The sequence below is a fragment of the Trichechus manatus genome, unplaced genomic scaffold (assembly GCF_000243295.1).
Source record: "Trichechus manatus latirostris isolate Lorelei unplaced genomic scaffold, TriManLat1.0 scaffold00107, whole genome shotgun sequence".
NCBI lineage: Eukaryota > Metazoa > Chordata > Mammalia > Sirenia > Trichechidae > Trichechus > Trichechus manatus.
Window position 1 is genome coordinate 4177423 of NW_004444043.1, and position 22617 is coordinate 4200039.

The window sequence follows — 22617 nt, forward strand, 5'->3', positions numbered from 1 at the left end:
TTCCAGCTTTCTAAGGAAGTGCCGTATTGTTTTCCAAAATGGTTATATCATTTTGCATTCCCACCAGCAGTGCATAAGAGTTATGTTGCCTCTGCAACATTTGTTACTTTCCATTTTTTTGATTCGTGCCAATAATGCCAGGGTGAGATGGTATCTCATTGTGGTTTTGATTTGCATTTCTCTCATGGCTGGTGATCACGAGTATTTCCTTATGTGTCTGTTGGCTGCTTGAATGTCTTCTTTGGTGAAGTGTCTGTTCGTTTCCTTTGCCCATTTTTTAATTGGATTATTTGTCTTTTTGTTGTAGAGGTATTGGATTTTCTTGTAGATTTTAGAGATTAGTCCTTTGTCTGATTTGTAATAACCAAAATTTTTTCCCCAGTCTGTAGGTTCTCTTTTTACTCTTTTGGTGAAATCTTTTGAAGAGCATAAGTGTTTACCTTTTTGAAGATCCCAGTTATCTAGCTTATCTTCTGGAGCTTGTGTGTTGTTGGTTATGGTTTGTATCCTGTTAATGCTGTGTATTAGGGCCTCTAGTGTTGAGCCTGTTTTTTCTTCTATGAACTTTATAGTTTTTGGTTTTATATTTAGGTCTTTGATCCGTTTTGAATTAGTTTTTGTATATGGTGTGAGGTATGGGTCCTATTTAATTTTTTGGCATATGGCCATCCAGTTTTGCCAGCACTGTTTGTTAAAAAGACTGTCTTTTCCCCATTTGATGGACTTTGGGCCCTTGTTGAAGATCAGGCAACTGTACGTGGATGGATTTACATCTGGGTTCTCAGTTTCATTCTGTTGGTCAATGTATCTGTCGTTGTACCAGTACCAGGCTGTTTTGATTACTGTAGCTGTATAGTAGGTTCTGAGGTCAGGTGGTCATTAGAGATTTTTTGAAGCCAAATCTGTCACTGTTATGGCTCACTGGCTGACACCCAAAGGTTTCTACTGGCTGTCGTATCCATTCTATCTGGTCCAGAATTTTGAGCCTGCCTGAAGTTTCCAGTCCCGTTTTTGGTAGTGTGGCATAATCTCTGAAAGGTCTCTTTAAAATGAAAGGGTGTTACCTTGGTGGGAAGTTCATTAACCCAGCTGTACTCACTGACATGGAATCTCTGGGTGGTGCAAATGATCAAGCGCTCGACTACCAGCTGAAAAGTTGGTGGTTCAAACCCACTCAGAGGTGCCTACAAAGATAGGCCTGGTGATTTGCTTCCAGAGAGTTACAGCCTTGAAAACCCTATGGAACAGTTCTACTCTGCACACATGCATTGCCATGAGTTGGAATCGACTCAACAGCAACTAATGACAACACATTGTTAGCTTGGATCCTCCATTGCACTTGCTAGTGGAGAAATAGATAGGTCCCTGACAACACTGGTACCAGAGTGGTACATTTTGGTGGAGGTTGGTAGTTGGGGGAAGGGAGGGCTGGGATCTGAGAACTGGCATTGACTGGGAATGGCAGATTAAGTGAATGGCAGTAGAAGAGGCCATGACTATGAGGGAACTAGGTGTTTGGAAAGAAGGGAGATCAGAGGAGAAAGCAGAGAGCATAAAGAGAGGTATATGGCACCAAAGACAGTCCTCATAGTTTTGCACTGGGATCTGCTATGGCTGTGTTCTGTGAGATGACCTTTGCTTCTTTTCCTCTTTAAATGGAGAGGAAGAAATAGATCCTAATCTTGGCAGGTCCCTGAGTTGTCAGAATTAGTCCAGCATGTTTTGGGTTCATAATCCTTATTTGGTCCCATTCTTTTTCCAAGTAATAATTGGGTTTGGTCTTAGAAATGAATTGACACATGAATCTGCCTATTTCCCCCATGTCTTATTTGATGCAAGATGAAAGCTGAACACAGAATTGTGCCTAGGAATTACTGAACCTTGATAAGGAAGCAAATAGGTCAGCTTTGGAGTAATTTTGATGCTGCAAATATTTGAAGCCTTGCTGTATTTAGAATGTATATTCAACATTCTGTTTTCTCCCTCCATTCCCGTGCTCATTGTTGTGTAGACACTGAAGTCACTTTGGCATTATGGGGTGGTTGGTGCATGAGTTGGAATTGACTCGACAGCAACAGGTTTTTGGCTGCAGGGCATGGGAGACAGGACTCGTTGTACTGGGTCGTGGGTTCTGGGAACAATACTGGCCCCACCGCAGACTCTAATGACCTATAATAAGTGTTGTTAATCTTCTTACAGTCTGCCTTACAGAGTTTGGGAGGATAAATGAGGTAATGTCTATTTAGATCTTTGAGCTTCTCGGAAGAATGGCACACTACAGTAATGTGATTTCCTAATGCATTTGTTTATGTTGTAATAGCATATAATTCGGTTTATCTAAAGTTCTTTAGGTGCTTCTAGAATATTTAACTATCTTGCACAGGGAAAGCAGCCCAGCTTTGAGAGTGGGAACTGTACCTAGATTAGAACCCTCAAAGAATATTCAGCCAAGTGAGCCAGCTCTAGATTTATGAGGTTAGGGGAAGGAAGTTGGGAGAGGAAGTAATAGGAGCTAGATTGGGTGGTGTTGGAGAAAGAGAGTTATAGTTCTTTTCAGAGTTTCTATTATAGTTATAAATATTGTTGTTTTACTAAGGATCAGTATATTCTCAATTTTTTAAAAAATATAAGTTTATTTGAATAAATAAACAGTATTACATGTTGAATGACTCATCTGCACCACCGATCCTGCAGTCTTTGTCTGTAACTGGCGTTATTGTTGTTAGGTGCCATTGAGTCAGTTCCAACTCATAGCGACCCTGTGTACAACAGAACAAAACACTGCCCAGTCCTGTGCCATCCTCACAGTCGTTGCTGTGTTCGAGCTCATTGTTGCAGCCACAGTGTCCGTCCATGTTGTTGAGGGTCTTCTCTTTTTCGCTGACCCTCTGCTGATAGACTCTTTTAACCTAGCCCCCTTAAATATTTACTTTATCATGTTCCTTGAGCCACAGCCTGGTTGTTTAATATCTTGTTTCTGATTCCGATGCCAGCAGTTCCATACAAACACTAACAGACTTACAGGGTTCATTTTTAAAATACATAGTAGGCTACTAAATAATGCTTTATTTTTGTTCTGCAGATAAAGGAGTAATAAATAAGTTGTTTTTGCTGAAACAGTCATGAATAGTCCAATCTTTTGCATACCCTTTAGAGCAGAATTACAATTGAGTTGGCTTTCTAGCTGGTTCGAAAAAGAGAAGTTAAAACAACGGATGAAAAGTGGGGAATGTATACACATGTGTCATCTCTGACATTACTATAAAGATGTAATTTGTATTGCAATTATCTGAATTGGACAGTTTTGCTATAGAAGTTTCTAGAAGCTGTTGGTTCTTTGGAATCTCCAACCCAGTATTTCAAAAAGAAGTCAGTCTTCTATAAAGAAATTTTAAGTAACTACTGAGTTTATCTGGGGAAAAAAAAATTCTCTTTCAGACAGCTGACTATACATACTTTTTTAAGAGTAACTAACTTGAATTTTTAGAGCAATAATACTAATCATATGTCTTTCTCTAGGGGTGGAATACTGTTACATTTCATTTGCTAAATTATAGAACATAATGCAGAGAGAACGAATCTGTCACCTGACATGAAAAAATAAATCCCTGCCAGACTGTGTGTTTATGTGTCTACATTTTGTTCCATGAACATACGAAGAAAGTCACCTTGTTTGTTTCACAAATTAAGAACCGTGTCTTATATAAGGAAATTATATAGAATACTATGCAACTGCTGCTTAAAAAAAAATTAATATTTTATTAAAAACATATGATTCAGAGATATAGTTCATATGAAGTTAAATTGTGGGTAATCTTAATAGAACCACATTTTCTCTTCTTGACAGTTCACTACAGTTTGCCTGAGCATTTCTGAATGTTAAATTTATGTTCTTATGTAAAACTTCATGATAAATTTATGAGTTTCTGCCATTATGTATGAATGTAGCCAAGGCATACTTTTTAAAAAAAAACATTGAAATGTTTACTGTTTATATTGATCCGTTGTAGATTACAATTTGATGTTTCATTTGAATGTTTTTCAGAATCGAAGCAAACGCTTGGAGAAAGTCCATGTGGTTATTGGACATAAATCATGTGACTTGGATTCTCTCATTTCTGCCTTCACATATGCTTACTTTCTAGACAAGGTGAGGGGAAGAAAAAGATTATGCTTCTTATATTTGAATTATTTCATAATTTTTAAGAACATTTTCTGGAAAATGAAAGAGCCCATCAACTTAATTTTTCATGTTCGGGTTTATTGTTACAGAGAATAAAATATTACAGTCCATTAATCAACAGATATTTATTGAGCACCTACTAGATGTTAGGAATTGTTCTAGTTATTCCTTAATGACTCTCTTCATAAAACATTGTTTCAATATGATTAATGTTGTCAAATAAAAAAATTTTATTTGCTTAAAATTAAATTTTTATGGGAATTAAGAGAGCTAACGAAAGTAAGGGTCAGAATTTTTTGTTTTTCTTTTCTATTCTTGGATATCCGTATCTTTATGCAAATAACGTGTGCCTTCTATTTTGTTTACCAACTGCACCCTCCCCCCAACGAGGTATTTTTGTAAGCACACTATGCTAATTTTGTAAGCAACATATGATAGTCTAGCCCTTGGGTGTAGAAAAATATGTGCAGAATAAACTGCATGACGATTACATGAAAGACAGAGTGTATTGACTGGAATTTTCAGTAACAGAGCCATTACATGTCCAATCTGTATTCTATAAGCCCTTGTTTTGCTTTGCCGGTTAGCCCTAACTGTTCAGCAAGGCAGTTCTCAGTTAGTGAGAGTTTCCCTTGAGCAAGAATCTTTCTACTCTGTGAAGTATATGGCATGTCTGTTCTGTTGTTGCTGTGTACCATCAAGTCAATTTTGACTCGTAGCGACCCTATAGGACAGAGTAGAACTGTCCCACAGGGTTTCCTAGGCTAGAATCTTTATGGGAGCAGATCTCCAGGTCTTTTCTCCTGAGGCATTGCTGGTGGGTTCCAGCTGCCAACCTTTTGATTAGCAGCCAAGTGCTTAACCAGTGCGCCACCAGGGACTCCTTATGGCATGCTTATAGGTTGAAGGAGCCCTGGTGGTGCAGTGGTTAAAAGAGGTGGAAAGACCCCTCAGTAAATTGTTTTAAAAGTTCCATCCCATAAAATTCATCAGCTTATACAGTTGTACCCTGACACACATGGGCCACCGTGAGTCGGAGGTGACTCTTACGGCAACTGGCTAGGTGACTAGTGGCCCCACCACAACTGTAGGGTTGAGAAAAGTGAGGAGCAGCCTCCCAAAGAATTTGCCAAGCCAAGATTTGTTTTTCTTGTGATTGGTGAATTATTTCTCCATCTATTTGCAATAATCACAGATTATTTGGTTTTCCTTTTGTCATCTTATTGGATGGTTTTTGTTTATTTTTAATGCTACCTTGGCTTTTCTTTTTTTTTTTTAACTATTGCTATGGACAGAACTTTGCTTCTCTTTTCCTAGTACTTCATATGCTACACCATCTATTTTTAATCTAGTAATGGTTACTTTTAAGGTCCAACAACTTAACGTTATTGTCCTGGATTGAATTGTGTTCCCCCAAAATGTGTCAACTTGGCTAGTCCGTGATTCCCCGTATTATGTGATTGTCCACCATTTTGTCATCTGATGTGATTTTCCTATGTGTTGTAAATCCTATGGTGTTAATGAGGTGGGATTAGCAGTAGTTATGTTAATGAGGCAGGACTCAATTTACAAGATTAGATTGTGTTTTAAACCAATCTCTTTTGAGATATAAGAGAGAGAAGTGAGCAGAAACACATGGGGCCCTTTACTACCAAGAAACAAGAACCAGGAGAATAGTGTGTCCTTTGGACCTGGGGTCTGTGTGCTGAGAAGCCCTGCCACCGGGGAAGATTGATGACAAGGACCTTCCCCCACAACTAGGAAAGAGAAAGCCTTCCCCTGAGATAGCACCCTGAATTTGGACTTCTAGCCTTCTAGACTGGGAGAGAATAAATTTCTCTTTGTTAAAGCCGAAAAAAGAAGAAAAAAATTCATCAGCTCATGATAATAAATCTAACCAAACCCGTTGCTGTCAAGTCGATTCTGATTCATAGCAACTCTATAGGACAGAGTAGAACTGCCCTATAGGGTTTCCAAGGAGTGGCTAGTGGATTTGAGCTGCCGACCTTTTGGTGAGCAGCTGTAGCTCTTAACCACTGCGCCACAGGGTTCTAATACTTCACCTTAAAGTCTAAACAAAGTACAACATGCGTGTTTGGGTGCTATTTTCAATTCATCAGAATTTTTCATTTCTGGAGTCTGATTTGTTTTATTCCAATTTTACTTGGATCCTTGGCCTCATATGCATAGCCGATCTACAGAGATTTAAATTCGCATGAAAACTAGTCTTCCAGAATGAGCTGTGGGAGGCAAGAACTGCTTTAGGGCAGCAGCTGACAAAAATGCCGGGTGTAATATTCTCATCTCTCCATGTGGGCTTTATATCAAATTTATCTTAAAATTTGTTGAACTTTACAAGGGAGATTAATTGGTATGAGGAGATAAATGTGTTATGTCAGACATGCATATAAAACGGTGATCTTGTTAACTGGATTTTTTTGACTCACTAGAAAAAAAATATTGCCAATCTAGAGAATATAGTTAATTAAACAAGATTGATTTTTTTACACTGATAGTGGCATGGACTTTTAAGGAAATTATATACTACTACTACTAATAACAATAACAACAACAATGTCTTGAATAGATATAATGACATCGAACCAAAGCAGTGGGGAAAGTAGTTGTGATAGATTAAATAGATGATAATAACCAATCAGTTGCCATTGAGTCAACCCGACCCATGGCGACTCCATGTGTGTTAGAGTAGAACCGTGCACCATAGGGTTTTCAACGGCTGATTGTTTGGAAGTAGATTTCCAGGCCTTTCTTCCTAGGTGCCTATGAGTGGACTGGAACTACCAACATTTTGGTTAGTGGCTAAGTATGTTAAACCATTCGCACCATCCAGGGGCAAAAGTATATGATAGATGGATAAAAATAACAAAATGTGTGGCTTCTCTTCTCTTCTAAGTCTTGCTACTAAGCATGGAGACAAATATGGAATTACCAAAGGGTCAGGTACTGAAATTTATTATTATTTCTGTGCCTTCTTCATAGTTTATTGGGCCTGGTCCCCCTACTAGAGGCCTGTGTCTCCCTTTTAATTCTTCCTGAAAACCTGGCCACTCCCTCTCAGGGTATTAACACATGGCATGGTATGAGTACACAGCCCTGCAGCTTCACATACATGACTTCATTTAAATCCTCTTACTCTGGTAGGTATGCCCCATTCTGCACATGGGAGAACTGAGGCTCAGAGAGGAAGATGGCTTTCTCAAAGTCACACAGCAGAAGCTGGACTAGAACTCAGGTCTTCTGCTCCAACTCCAGAAAAAATCCTGCCAGGATAGGCTCAAACCACATGCTCTTGACTTATGTATTGATTCTTCTTCTACACTCGAGATTCAATAGCAGGAGTTAGAATAGATATAGCTCTATCAGATAATTAGGAAAAATAGTTTGCCACACAAACTGCTAGTGATTATTATTCAATTGTCATTCAGTATCCACATGCCAGTTGGGGAAAAAATCCAGTTTGTTATAGTAGCTTGTGTTTTGTCTACTGCAGAAGTGGGTGACTCATTCATTTCTTCAACAAATATTTATTAAATGTCTACTATATTCCAGACTCTTTTACACACTGGGAAACATAACTGAGGTATTCCTGGGTGGTACAAATGGTTAACACACTTGGCTGCTAACCAAAAGGTTGGAGGTTTAGTCCATCCAGAGGCACCTCAGAAGAAAGGACTGGCAATCTACTGAAAAATCAGCCATTGAAAACTCTATGGAGCACAGTTCTAGTCTGACACACATGGGGTTGCCATGAGTCGGAGTCAGTCCAACAGCAGCTGGTTGCATATAACTGAACAAAACAGACAATAAGCCCCACCCTCTTAATGCAAATTAGGGGAGACAGACGATTGCTTGTGACAGAGCTGGTGATGGTGTGAGAAGGAGGGCCATCTACTGTATGCAAAGATTCGTTGTTATCAAACCTTATATTCTTGCAGTGAAATTTAGTGTTTATTGCTGTATACTCATAGTCATTTTCAAAAGCGTCTCTCTCTCTTTTTTTTAATTCCTGCAGAAAAATAACTTTTTATTGTGAATCTGAAATTTCCTAACTCCTACCCATCTTTTAGGTCCCTGGGGGGCGCAAAGGGTTTGCACTCGGCTACTAACCTAAAGGTTGGGAGTTCACATCCACCCAATGGTGCCATGGAAGAAAGTCCTGGCAAACTGCTTCTGTAAAGATTACAGCCAAGAAAGTTCTATGGAGCAATTCTACTCTGTGACACGAGGTCACCATGAGTTGGAACTGACTTGATGGCAGTGGGTTGTGGGTCCAAACAAAACAAACAAACGGATTCTATCAAGCTGATTTCCCCTTATTGCCTCAGAAAAAAAAATTTTTTTTTAATATAGAGGTTTGTTACTATAAGAGGTTTTTTATAATATAAGAAAGCAAAAGAGATCACAAATCTGTCATCTGTGGGCCCGAATCTGATTTATTATTGAGTTTTCATAAACCTACCTAGTGTTTGCAATTAAAAAAAATTCCTTGTTACGATTAAACATCACAGATCACACTCTGAAATTTAGATTTCTAGCTTCTCTTGAGTAATTGAAAGATTTAACTACATGGTGCCTGCATTTCTGCATGTCAACAACCAACCACAGCTGAGTGACAGGCATCTCATTTAGATGGGACATCTGCCTTCTTGTGTCACCACTGTCCCCACCTGGCCTGCTTCTATCATTTTCCTTTCCTGTCAATTTCCTAAAGACATGTGAGTTTGTTACCCTTCCTGAAAAGAATATGAAAAAAAAAATTTTTTTTAGTTGTTGTGAGGCTGTAGTGAGACATAAAATATTTCAAGTAAGGCATGAAAAGTTTCATGTAGGTTAAAAAATATTAGAAGCCACTTATAAATGGTAATGCTCTACCCATGGAGTTCAGGAAAAGTAGGTTAGTAATGTCAAAAAGTACAGAGAGGCCAAAGGACTTACATTTCCTTTACCAGTTACCCTTGGGCTTGAGAAAAGTGTAGTTGTTTTCTTTCCTTTTGCTGTTTTCAGTGATTAAGTCACCTTTTTTCTTGGTAGGTCAGTCCACCTGGGGTTCTCTGTTTGCCAGTGCTGAACATCCCAAGAACTGAATTCAACTATTTCACCGAGACAAAGTTTATTTTAGAAGAGCTAAATATCTCTGAATCATTCCATATATTCCGAGATGAAATTAATCTGCATCAGCTAAATGATGAAGGGAAGTTATCTTTAACACTTGTTGGCAGCAACGTGCTGGCCAGGTAAGGCTCAGTGAGGCTCTGGAAGATCAGTTCTTTGATGAAGGCTCTTGTGGGCATAGCATCACCTTGTTCAGGAGTCCCTGGGTGGTGCAAACGATCAACACGCTCAGTTGCTAACCAAAAGGTTGGAGATTCGAGTTCACCCAGAGGTGCCTTGGAAGAAACGCCTGGCGATCTACTTCCAAAAAATCAGCCACTGAAAACTCTGTGGAGCACAGTACTACTCTGACACACATAGGATCGTCATGAGTTGCAAATCAACTCTACAGCAACTGTTTTTTGTTTTCTTTTTTAAAGGCAGAGAGGACATTTAGAGAAAAGGGAATATTTTTCTTTTCCTACTGTAAAGTTTCGGCTATTTTGATGCTCTGTTTTTACTTTTGCATTTCAGATATGGCATCTTTGAGTGGAAAGTTCTTATAAAACTGACCAAAATTAAAATTTTTAATGGACTAATTTCAGACATTTTCTTATTGCAGCATAGTCATTCTATGTATCAATGCTGAAAATATATAATGAAAACTGAAATTAAACACTAAATAAAATTGAAAGATTCTGAAGAGGGAAATCTCAATAGTGAAATAGAAACTTATGTAGAGACAGCTTATGAAAGTCACCGATCATTGGTTTATTCATTTGTAGCATTTTATACTGTAAGAGCTGCGAGGCATTTGTAAAAGTTCATGTGGTTCAAACTCCTTATTTTATGGACAAGAAACCTAAAACCCAGTGTCACAAATGACTTACCCAGAGTCCCACATCCACTTATTAGTAGAGTTAGGATAGTAGTTGGGTCTTCGGAGTCCTTCCATAAGGACATTAGAGTTACTATAAGAATCTAAAGGGACGTAAAGAGGAATAAAACAATTGCTCTGCCTTCCACCTCACAACCCAGCACAAAGATGCCCTTCTAGATAAACTTTCTGCAGCTACTGAATGAAGAGTCAGCACTTAAACAGTTCAGTAGTTTGTGATACGAGTTTTTTGCATAGTTTGCCAATTTGCTAACTGTTGATAACATTAACTAGTGGACACTGACTTGAATATCCATGAAATAAGAACTTGTGCCAGTACCTAATTTTTTTATTTAACCTTTTTAGGAAGTATGTTTAGGTCTGGATATATTATAATGTCATCCGTGCGGCTCATATAATTTTAAAGAGTTTTGAAAAATAATCTGTCTGTGCACGGCTGTTTTTGTTACCATGTTGTTTGAAACAAACGAAATTCTTTTGAATAATATTTATCAATCGTTAACAACCAGCTGAGGGTTATTGGTAAGTTATTTGGCTGACTTGAATTATCAGTATTCAGGACAATCACATGCTTGACTAAATTTATGTGTTAACTTTTTCAAGCCTTACTAATGCCGGTAGATCTGGATAAAGGCAATGTAAGAAGCCAAAGGAAAGAACTGTGAAACACAGTGTGTCGTTCAAAATCTTAGGAAGAATTTTGTTACCAATGAAAAAAGAAATAGGTATGCTGGTTTTGAGACTGAAGTTGTAAGTTCTGGCTTTGGGGTTATTTATGAAAGAGGAAGCTTTAAAAAAAATAAAATCGATATATTTGTTTCCCCCATTGCCGCTCATTTGTTTTTGACAGGCACAGAGAATAAAGTTAGTTATATCCATGGCTTTCTTCCTGTTTTTGAAAAAAAACAACTCTTTCTCACATAGAAAGAACAATGGTGGAAGTTAGTCCGGTAGTATTTTTTCTATAGCATAGTGGCTGGATGAATAAGTTTTGGAGCCACATTGTCAGAGTTTAAATACCAGCTAGTTCACACTTACTGGAGCCCTGGTGTTGCAGTGGTTAAGAGCTCGGCTACTAACCAAAAGGTCTGCAGTTCAAATTCACCAGCCGCTCCTTGGAAACCCTATGGGGCAGTTCTACTGTGTCCTGAAGGGTCACTGTGAGTTGGTGACTGACTCCATGGCAATGGGCTTGGTTTTGGTTAGTTCACTTCCTAGCTACATAACCATGGCCAAATTTCTTAACCTCTTTCTGCCTTAGTTTTCCCATTTTTAAAATGGGAATTTTAATAGAATCTATTTCACAAGATCATTTTACAGTATAAAACATGATGATACACCTAAAGTATTTATAACAGTGTCTAGCATGTAATGGAAGCTGAATAAATGTGATCTATTATTATTTTAGCCCCTGGGTGGTGCAGATGGTTAACATGCTCTGCTGCTGACTGAAAGTTTGGAGGTTCGAGTCTACCCAGAGATGTCTCGGAAGAAAGGCCTGGCAAGCTACTTCTGAAAAATCAGCCATTGAAAATGCTATGCAGCACAGTTCTACTGTAATACACATGGGGTCACCATGAGTCAGAATCAAGTCAATGACAACTGCTCTTATTGTTTTTATTATTATTATTATTATCTACCAGAGAAAGAAGAGATGGAGTTCCTAAGGTGTGAAGATATTCTAAGAATCTGGGAGGAGGGCGCAATTAGTTGAAATGAAATGTAGAAACACATTAAATATAGTTCTACTCTTCTGAGCCATTTGAACTTACTGATATTTTTGGCTATTGAGAATAGAAAAAGGATCGAGGAAGGCATTCGTGTGGAAGATTAAATAATTACAAAAAGTAAGAAGAAAACATGTGTCTCTGTCTCTCCCTCTTCTTCATGTGCTTTATAGTGAGGACAAAACTTTAGAATCAGCAGTTGTCAAAGTCATTAATCCAGTTGAGCAGAGCGACGCTGGACTTGAGTTCCAAGAGTCTTCCTCCTCCCTTGTGGTGAAAGAGATTCTCCAGGAGGCTCCCGAGCTCATCAACGAGCAACTGGCTCATCTCCTCAGAGGTGAGAGATGACTCTTCCTGGTAAATACTAGAAGGCTTAATGGAGTGCTGCCCGACCTGCTCATGCAGAAAGAGCGCGATCCATTCTTGGGTTAACAATCCCTTTAGAGACCACAGGAAGCTTCATCAGAGAAGCAGGGAGTAAAGAGTTTGTTAAAGAGTAGCATTATATTGAATATTAAAAATGTGCATTTAAAAATAGGCACAAAAGATCTTTGCTGTCTCACTAGACAAGAATATTAAGTGGAGCTGCAGCACCTCAGTTGGGGAGCTGGAATAGCTCCTCTGGCCATTTTAACAGCTTTAACAGAGATGATTCTTGTCCTGTGACAGTGTGAGCATGGTCCAGAATTCCACGTTCCCACATTGAAATATCCCCTGACAATTATTCATGTTTGGCTTATATAATACTGCTTGTAGGGCAAAATACACACCTTTCCTTTTGATGACATTGTGTCAGGGCTTTTAAAGTCAAATTGTCACCTTCTTCACCACCATCTTGTAACATATTCCATCCTCACTCAGCCTCCTTGAAGCACTGGGGGCACGAGCATAGCATCATAAATTATTCTGTTAATCTTTTTTCATCAGTGGAGCCATTGCTTCCAAAGAGTGGTTTACAAGCTGGAAATGGTCAGTGCCAACTTGACTTTGGGGCCAGCTTCCCACAAAAAATTCAGTTCTTCTCTCACTCAGGACACTGTTTTGATTTTGTATACAATTTCTTTTCTTTTAACAACCTATCTTGCACGTGGTAGAAATGAATTTTCTCAGAAGTATTTAACAAAGGAAAATGAAAACAAATAATAGACTGAAACAATTAAAAAAAAAAAGATGGAGAAGACAAAGAATGTGTTGACTCAACTCTTGTGGACTCTTTCCTTCACTCGCCTTGTCTCTACCACAACGTGGAGGAGAAAGTATCCAAGAGTTATGTAGTTCCTGTAAATGTTTTAGAACTAATGGCTCCAGTAAACCTGCCCTTAAATATTTTTCTGGCTATGGATGTCTGTAAAAATGTCTACATGTGACTGTGCCCTCAGCTAAACTAAGTAAGCACATTTCATCTATCTTTATGACAGCAGAGGAAGAATAAATGTAATTGGGGATCTCAGTCAAGGGGGAAGTTGTTTGACAGCACAAATGTATGGTGCAGGCAAACACTAGAGATTATTGCATTTAAATATTTTGCAAACTAAGAAGTTTAGTGTGTTTTTAGAAAAATATATGTGTTGTTTTGTAGGAAAGAAATGCAGTCAATGAATAGCTCATCATCATGATTTTCTATAATATCAAACTGTAATACATTGGTACAAAGATTGACTTTGTTGTTGTTCTTGATGATGATGATAATACTCAGATTCAGCGAGTTAGAAGGGATGCAGACACTTTAGTTGGTTATCTTGGTTTTAGTTTGCAGAGTTACTAAGAGTTAGCGCTACGGCAAAAGATCTTGCTTTCTCATAACGCTGGAGGTCTTTAAGAAGGTAAGGCATTAGGAAGCTGACACACTGTGGATATCACCACATGGTCCCTTGGAATATGGGATGTGAGAGGATAAAGGGCTCTACCCATGAAGACCACCGCCCATATGTCAGTTTGTCATACTGTGGTGGCTTTCACATTGCTATGATACCGGAAGCTATTCCACTGATACTTCAAATACCAGCAGGGCCACCCATGGTGGACAGATTTCAGTGGAACTTCCAGGCTAAGACAGACTAGGAAGAAGGTCCTGACAATCTACTTCTGAAAATTAGCCAATAAAAACCTAGGAATCACAACAAAATATTGTCTGATGTAATGCTGGAAGTTGAGCCCCTGAGGTTGAAAGGCACTACACAGTAGCCAAGGAGCCCTGGTGGCACAGTGGTTAAGTACGCAGCTGTTAACTGAAAAATGGATGGTTCAAACCCACCAGTAGCTCCACAGGAGAAAGATGTGGCAGTCTGCTTCTGTAAAGATTACAGCTTTGGAAACCCTAGGGGATAGTTCTACTCTGTCCTATAGGGTTGGTATGAGTCAGAATCAACTCAAAGGGAATGGGATGGACACAGTAGCTGCAACAATGGTCTCAAACATACCAACGATCATGAAGCAGGCACAGGAGCAGGCAACATTTCGTTCTGTTATACGTAAAACCTGCAAAAGCTGGAACCTGTTTAAGTGGAAACCTGCCAGAGAAGGAAAACTCACATATTTTCCACTAAATCGAGAGCAGTAGAAAAGTGGTGACTGCACCCTGTCAAAGGTGGAAAACTTGCGAGACCTGGAAAAACAAGGCAGTTCTGTCAAGTTCCAGCTCTCACAGGTTTCACTCTACATAAGGTCACCGTAAGTCAGAGCTGACTCGATGGCAACTAATAACAACCACCCCTGAAGACTGCCAATACAGATACTGTCATGAGAGAGGCATATTTCCCTACAGGCTCAGAGGTAGAAGATCTGGGTGACTTGTTACAGTGGAAAGAGGGCTAAGGAGACCTGTGGCCAAAGAGTGCGTGTGTGAGTATATGTGTGTTTATGTACGTGGAAGACAGAAGGATGGTGATCCAAGGGATTTTGGCTTTAAAGAGAGGTGTGAAGAGTTCACAGGCAAGAAGCATTTTTAGGCAATGGGCCAATTTTCAAAAGTTCCTAGTTCTTTAGTAAATATAAGAAAGGGATTGAGTCAGATTTTGCTGTATTCTAAACTCAAACTTAGATTTCATAGTTTTCCAATCATGTATTAACACCAAACCTAAAAGAATTTGTTTTTTATGTTCCTATAAATAGTAATTTTAACATTTTTATTTGCATAATATGAATAGGTCCCTTTTTAAGGAGTATGGTAAGCAGCTGTGATGTTCCTTAGTAATTTGGGGTGCTTTAAGTGATCATTAATTTGTCATGGACTTCGAGAGCATGGAGGTACTCCTCTAGGTCTTGAAGGAATGTGCAATTTTTATGCACACCTCTGCCATCAGGAATTTTGAAAAAATGTCTGTTACCAGATGTCGTGAGACTAGATATTTATGGGTGAGACTTAGAAAAGTCTTTAAAAGCATCATAATTAGACCTCTATGGAGGATATATTATTATAAACTTGGTACTAAAAAAAAACATAAGAATTTACTATGAGCTAGGTACTTAATCAGTCTGATTGTTCTTTGCCTCTCATTCCCACGATCATATCCTAGAGTATGTCACACTGAAACACAGTGGTATGCTGTAAAGGGATTTCAGGTGGGCCAAGATGTTGATGCCCTTCAGTTCTTGGAGGGAAACCCAAGTATGCCTCTTAGCTTACTATGCAGTAAAAAAAAATTTTTCAGTGTGAAGAATTTTCCATGTGTTCCTGAATGTTAAAAAGGTTGAGAAGCATGCATTACTACACTACCTCCAAAATTTCCAATTCAAGTGGCCTACCCTTTGCTGGCCACATCTATCCTTCCAGATCTTCTGCTCTAGCATGTCCACTCCAGCATCTCTTCCACCTCACTGAGGGCTCCAATTCAAAGATTTTGCCACTTCTTCACTGTCAGCCATGATCCCTTAAGGGATTTACTTCCCTCCTTATCAGGCTTGAGTCCCTGGTATTGTAATTGGTCAAGCGCTGTACTACTAATGGAAAAATTGGCAGTTCAGATCCACTCAGAGGCATGTCGGAACAAAGACCTGGCAATCTACATCTGAAAAATCAACCATAGAAAACCCAATGGAGCACAGTTCTACTCTGACACCTGGGGTTGCCATGACTGCGAATTAACTCGACGGCAACTAGTTGGTGGCTTTATCAGGCTTAGATTCTGTGGTCTTCATTGTGATTATTCACTTTGAACACACTTTACTCCCTCCCTCTTCCCCCCATTTTACTTGCCTGGCAAAATCCCAACTCTGGGGTAAACATCTACTCCTTGCCTGCATCCAACCAGCCAAATACTGCTTGAGAAAAACCAGGCAGAATAACGTCCCTTTTAATTTATGGAAACACATCTTAAATCAGCATGCAACATTACCCAAAGAAAAGTTATGGTCCCTTTTCTGCTCTTCAAAATGACACTTTAACACTTTGTCCTGTATCCTCAAGCCTTCTTCCCCCTTCTACTGCCTGCAAATGAACTGCCTCATCCTTCTTGGAGAAAATAGAAGTCATCAGATAGGAACTTCCTCATGTTACCGTCCCCTAAATCACAAATCTACCAACATCTCTATCCATCATCCCCTCTGATGTTATGGATAAAGTGTTCTTATCAGATATGAACGCTTTTTCTTGTGTTCTGGATCCCTTCCCGTCTTTCCTTTCTAGAACTTTGTGCCCACAATTATCTCATCTTTCTCCTACAGTCTGCTTCATCCATCTCTTCCTTTCTACCAGAATCTTCCTATTATCATTCTTATCATCCAATAAGTATCTCCTAAGAAAAGCAAACAAACAAGAACTCAAGCTTTCTTTGACCCAGGTTACCTCCCAGCCATGCCTCCTTTTCTCTTCTTTTCGTAGTAAAAACCCTTGGAAGAGGTGTCCATGCTACTGCATTCACTTCCTCACTCTGCTGTCTCCTCTGCCTGTCCCCAATCAGGCTTCCATCCCACCCACTCCTCTGAGATTTTTCCATGAGTCACCAATTGTCTCCATGTTGCCAAATATCGATGGTGGCATTTCTTTTTTTATCCTCCTTGACCCCTTGGTAACATTTAATGCAGTTGGTCATCCCTGTCCTTAAAATTGTTTCTTCTCTTGGCTTCCGTGCACCACAGTGTCCTGGTTTGCCTTTTACCCTGCTGGCCACTCTTCCTCAGTCTTGACTGTTAGCTCCTTCCTCTGCTCAGCTTCTAAGAATTAGAAGTTTGTCTTGGGACATTTTTTCCTCCATCTATGCACTGTACTCGGAGCCCTGGTGGCGTAGTGGTTAAGAGCCCATGCTGCTAACCAAAAGGTAAGCAGTTCGAATCCGCCAGTCGCTCCTTGGAAACCCTGTGGGACAGTTCTACTCGTCCTGTAGGGTTACTACGAGTTGGAATCAACTCGACGGCAATGGGTTGGGTTTGGTTTTTATATACTGTACTTAGGTGACCTTATCTAGTTCTGGGACTTTAAATATTATACACAGGCTGTCACTCCCTGTATCTCCAACTGTGACCTCTGTTTAGAATTTCAGATTCGTGTCAATGCCCACATGACACCTTCATGTGCAAGTCTAATTAGCACCATCACCTTAACAGACTCACAGCAGAACTCCTGGGTTCTCTGTACCTCCAAACTGGCTTTTATCCCAGTTTTCCCATCTCAGTAAAAGGCACCAATTAACCACCCAATTTGTCAACCCACGTTCCAGGAGTTATACTGGATTCTTTCCCTTTTCCCCCACACTGATCTATCAACAGAAATCCTGGTGGACTAGTGGTTAAGAGTTATGTCTGCTAACCAAAAGGTTGGCAGTTCAAATCCACCAGGTGCTCCTTGGAAACTCTTTGAGGCAGTTCTACTCTGTCCCATATGGTTGCTATGAATCGGAATCAACTTGATGGTAACTCGTTTTTTTATGTATCTATCAACAAGTCCTGCCAACTGTACATCTAGAACATAGCCTGAATCCACTCACTTTTCTCCATCACCACTACTAGTAACCCAGCTGTAGCCACCATTTTGCCTCTCCTCAGCTACTTTAATAGCCACCTAACTGTTGCCATATTTCCTGCATGCAATCTATTGTCTATGAAATAATGGGAATAATCTTTTAAATATGTAAATCAGGTCATGTCATTACCCTGCTTAACTACCATCACACTCAAAACCCAAGCATTCCACCTTTACAAATTGCAGCATCATCTTTCCCCTGCCTACCTTTAACATCATCTGATGCACTTTCCTCCTCCCCTGCCCCTCCCCTGCAGTGTTCCAGCCACAAGAGCCTTTTGGTTTTTCAGATATGCAAAGCTCTTTCTACTCTTGAGGGTTTGCATAAGCTGTTCCCTCCTTCTGAAATGCTTATCTCTCTGTCCACGTATCCCTTTCTGTCTACATATACTTCTTTCTATCTGTTGTCAGTCTCCTCTTCCTTCTTGTTCCCTCACTCCAGAATGAAAGGTTCATGAGAAAAAAGACCTTGTATATTTTGTTCACTGCTTCACTGTTGTGTCGCCAGCTCTCAAGAAATACTATCGCAAAATGAATTTTACAAGATTGTCTAGATATTCTCTTTCTGATGACTGCATTGCTTTAGTAGTGCTATGATATTTGAATTTCCATTCCATCCCAGTCCATCCCTGATACATACTTAATGTCTAGAATTTCGACACTGTCCTTTCTAGTAATAAATCCTTTTTTTTCAGTCTTTAGATTTTTTTTTTTTAGCTTTTAGAAATCCTAGTAGAATTTATTTTGATATTTTGCATGCATTTTCATTTTTTTCTTTTGGTTATCATTAAATATATATATATACACACACACGTATGTATACAAAATCCTTTTTCGCAGAGTATAATACATGTTTAGAAAAGAATACAAAGTATAAATATAAAGCTCAATGAATTGTCACAAAATTAACGCTCTTCTACCAATTTCACAAGAAAGAAATAGAATGAGAAGATCCCTCTGTGTACCCTTCCGTCATTACTTACTCCCTCCCTATGTAAAGATAATCACCACCCTAATTTTTATGATACACTGTGCCTTGCTTTTCTTTATGGTTTTACCATGCCTGCATACTTCCCATAACACTATAGGTTGGATTTGTCTGTGTTTGTGTGTTGCATAAATGGAACCATATTGTACGTACTCTCCTCGTCATTAGATCTCTACATTTATGTTAAATGCAGTATTGGATGGGTTATCTCTTTATCTGCTATCATTTATTTAGTTTATTATTTATGCCCTGCCTTCTTCTATAAACTATTTGAGGTGGCTTACAAAAATGCATGCAATACAATAAAACGGGGGAAAAAAGAAGTCAGAGTCAGGCAAAATACAAACATGTAGATGTAGATAAAAGGAATAAGATCAAGATGTAATAATAAATTTGGAGGAGTCAAAAGAGTATTCCATTTGCAACTTTGGTTATGAGCTTCCTGACCCAATGATGAAACAGAAATGTGGTTAATTATAATATTCATATTATTACTGAAGCAAATACCCATACCAGTTAACACACTAACATAATGATAATAATAATAATAATAGTCTAAAGTCTAAAGTCTTTTTTACGCCAGTCTTCTTGAAAAAGACCCCTCATGATGTAACTATCCCCTAATCACAGCCCTTTCACACATGCCGTGGTAGTTTATACAGGAAGTGTGCAGAGTGCTGCGTACTTCACACTCCTCAAGCACTCTGTGAGGATTATTTTAGAAACTTACTCATTAGTCAGTGTTGCCTTTAGTCTGGTAACCTTATTTTCTGTAGCAAATTTCTTTTCCATGCGTGCTGATGTTTTTCTCTAAATACAGGAAATAAATACTAAAATTTCATCACATTAGAATCCTTTTGGAGCCCTGGTGACACAGTGGTTAAGAACTCAGGCTGCTAACCAAAAGGTCAGCAGTTCGAATCCACCAGCCGCTCCTTGGAAACCCTATGGGGCAGTACTACTCTGTCCTATGGGGTCTATATGTGTCGGAATTGACTCGATGGCAAGGGGTATTCTTTTAGTCTTATTTTTACTGCCGCAGCTATATATCAAAGTGTTTGCATTATGGGATAATATTTTATTCAAATATTGAGGTGATTATGGATGTTGTTAAAAGATCATTTACATACCAGTTAGTAGGTGACGTCACATCGCCAGTGTAGAAATAACCTGCTTGTGTTTCTCTAACGTCACTGTCCTTTACTGTCACTGTATCCTCTGGGTCCTGGCAGACAGTTATGGATAAATGTCAACAGGTGACTCAGCTGCGGCCAGTGTGTGTTCAGGCTTTGCTGGGGATTTAACAGAGTTGAAATAATTTCTTTTTCTTAAATTAATACTTCTTACCATACAGAAGACCTACAACTGATAGATCCTGCTGTTCTTAAATTAATAATTCTTATTTAAGGTTCTCAAAACTTAGAAATTTCAGAGTACAAATCATTAGCATCATTTTCATTTGAAAAGGCACAAATTTGAGAAGCATCATTTTCTAATTATTTGTGCAAGAAGAGATTGTGCTCATTCAGACGCAATCATAAATGACCCTGATTTTTGGAAGTGTGTCTTTTAACTTTCTCCTTCCCGTCTCCACCTCTGTTTTTGTCACGCAGTTCTCCTTTTCCTTCTTTGTTTTCTTCGTCCTCTTCCTTCTCTGCTTTTCACCTTTTCCCCTGCCTTTTCCTTTTCTTCTCCGTCCGTCTTCTAAGATCTTTTCATTATCATTTTCCAACAAGCTGCAGTCAGAACGTATCTAAAAGCCACATTCGACAGTCAGGGTGGCCTAGAGTTGGTGCTCGGTTATGCGCTTGATTTGTGCCAAAAGCAAACAGTTATAGACCTGCCAGACTCCTCAGCCTGTATTCTTTTACTTCCCCAGAGATGTGTACTAGAGGACTACTGCCAAATTTAAGATCCATCAAATTGCTGGATCATCACGTTGGGGGTTTGTGGGTGTGTATCCTCACAAACCTGTGTGTGTGTGTGTGTGTGTGTGTGTGTGTGTGTGTGTGTGTGTGTGTTTGGGAACAAGTTGGCAATAATGAGATTCCACTTACTGATTATCAGGCACATTTCCCTCAAAACCACATGCTATCCAAATGGACTTTCACGTTTATTTGTATACGGTCTTGACAGAAGCCACAAAATAAAGAATGCGATAAATAACAGCAATTCTTAGCTGAGAACGTGGAAAAACTGGGCTAGGTTGTTAAAAAACAAACTCTTTCTTTTCCATTGGTAGTTCCATTTGACATTTCATAAAGAATAGTTGCTGGCTATTTTAGTAGCCTGGATTAACAGCTTCAAAAAGATCCTTTTAAGGAGGTCAAATAGGCAAGAAACAGAGCCAGTTTTTTTTTTTTTTTCCTCTTCTCTCTCATGGCCAAAGAATGATTCATACTGCTCCCAAAATGGTTAGAAAGTCCAAGGGGAATTACATCACCTGTTTGGCTTAGGAAGTGGGAAGATGGGTGTTGGAGGTGGGGGAAAGAATATATATATATTTTTTTCTTTCTGCAAGATATAGAACCAAGATGATTCCTCAACCTCAGAGTGTTAACTCTTTCTTCTGATGTATAAAGATAAGCCTTATTTTTAAATTTATAAGATTATTAAGCACTTGAATAATATGCCTTTTAAACCTTTTCAGACAGAAATGTGAGCTAAGTTCTAGTTTGTATTTTTTCTCTCTACTTTCCCCCTCCCCCACCCTCTATTATTCATTCCTGAATTTTTTTGTTTCAGTGTGGAAAAAAAAGTCAATCCCAGGTGAAACAGGAAAAGAGGTTTAAATCCCTTTTCTGCTAAGAATCTATCATGCAGAATATGCCTTTATTGTGCTGAATGTTTTCCCTTAACAACTTCTGACTTTATTAGATCATGCTTAATATTAATGTGGTTCGATTGCGTTCGGCAAGGCGTCCTTCACGTCTCCGTTTCTTTTTTGAACGAAGAATATTGTGGTTGATTTTTTTCTAAAGAAGTGAATTGTTTGTTACTATTTTATTATAACTTGCGTTCTTTGTGGCTGCTTGTTACTCCCCCAAGGACTGTGAATAGCTGGGACACTTTGGGTACGTGCGTATGGATTTAAGTGTTTCTTAGTTCTGCAGCATTTGCTGAAGTTAAGTCAGCTCTCACTGCAAAAACAGGCTGGAATAAGCTATGAAGTGTCTTTGGCTGATGTACATTTTGATACTGATATTTAACGAAGTATGTGACTAAGCGGGTTTTTAATATCAAATAGAAAAAAATTTGCCACTGACACATCCCTGGGGATAGAGTTGGACCATGATCTGTCTTTCTTGATGTTTACACTATTCTAACTATGACCACAGAAGGAACTCAGAGCATGGTGAGCATCTTTTTTTTTTCACCGGATATGTCAGCACGTCATCTTCTTTCTAACTCTCAAGCCAAACTTAATCAAATAGCCAATGTCACAAGTCTCTTAATTTATTGAATTATTCTATGGGATTGTTTAATGCAGTGTCTGTTGGATTAATTGCTGAATACTGCCTTTATATTTAATGCCTTTTAAAAATAAGATGGCCAAACCAAAGAAACTGTGTTCTTGGTTTGACTGCAAGCCAGGCATATATTTTTTTTTTTATTGTACTTCTGGTGAAGGCTTACAGAACAAATAATTTCTCATGAAACAGTAGTACACATATTGTTTTATGACATTGATTAATAACCCCACAGCATGTCAACCCTCTAACTTCTCAACCTTTTTTTTTTTGGTGAAAATAC

At 38.9% G+C, this 22617-nt stretch overlaps 1 protein-coding gene across 1 annotated transcript in view; it reads left to right on the top strand.

The window, feature by feature from the left end:
* The window catches only part of PRUNE2 (prune homolog 2 with BCH domain), a 305962-nt gene that overhangs the window by 57043 nt on the left and 226302 nt on the right, over window positions 1-22617 (top strand). Inside the window, exons 3-5 of the mRNA XM_023737740.1 lie at window positions 4046-4150; window positions 9236-9438; window positions 12094-12257. Coding sequence (XP_023593508.1) covers window positions 4046-4150; window positions 9236-9438; window positions 12094-12257 — 472 coding nt within the window. The remainder of the gene's footprint in view (window positions 1-4045; window positions 4151-9235; window positions 9439-12093; window positions 12258-22617) is intronic.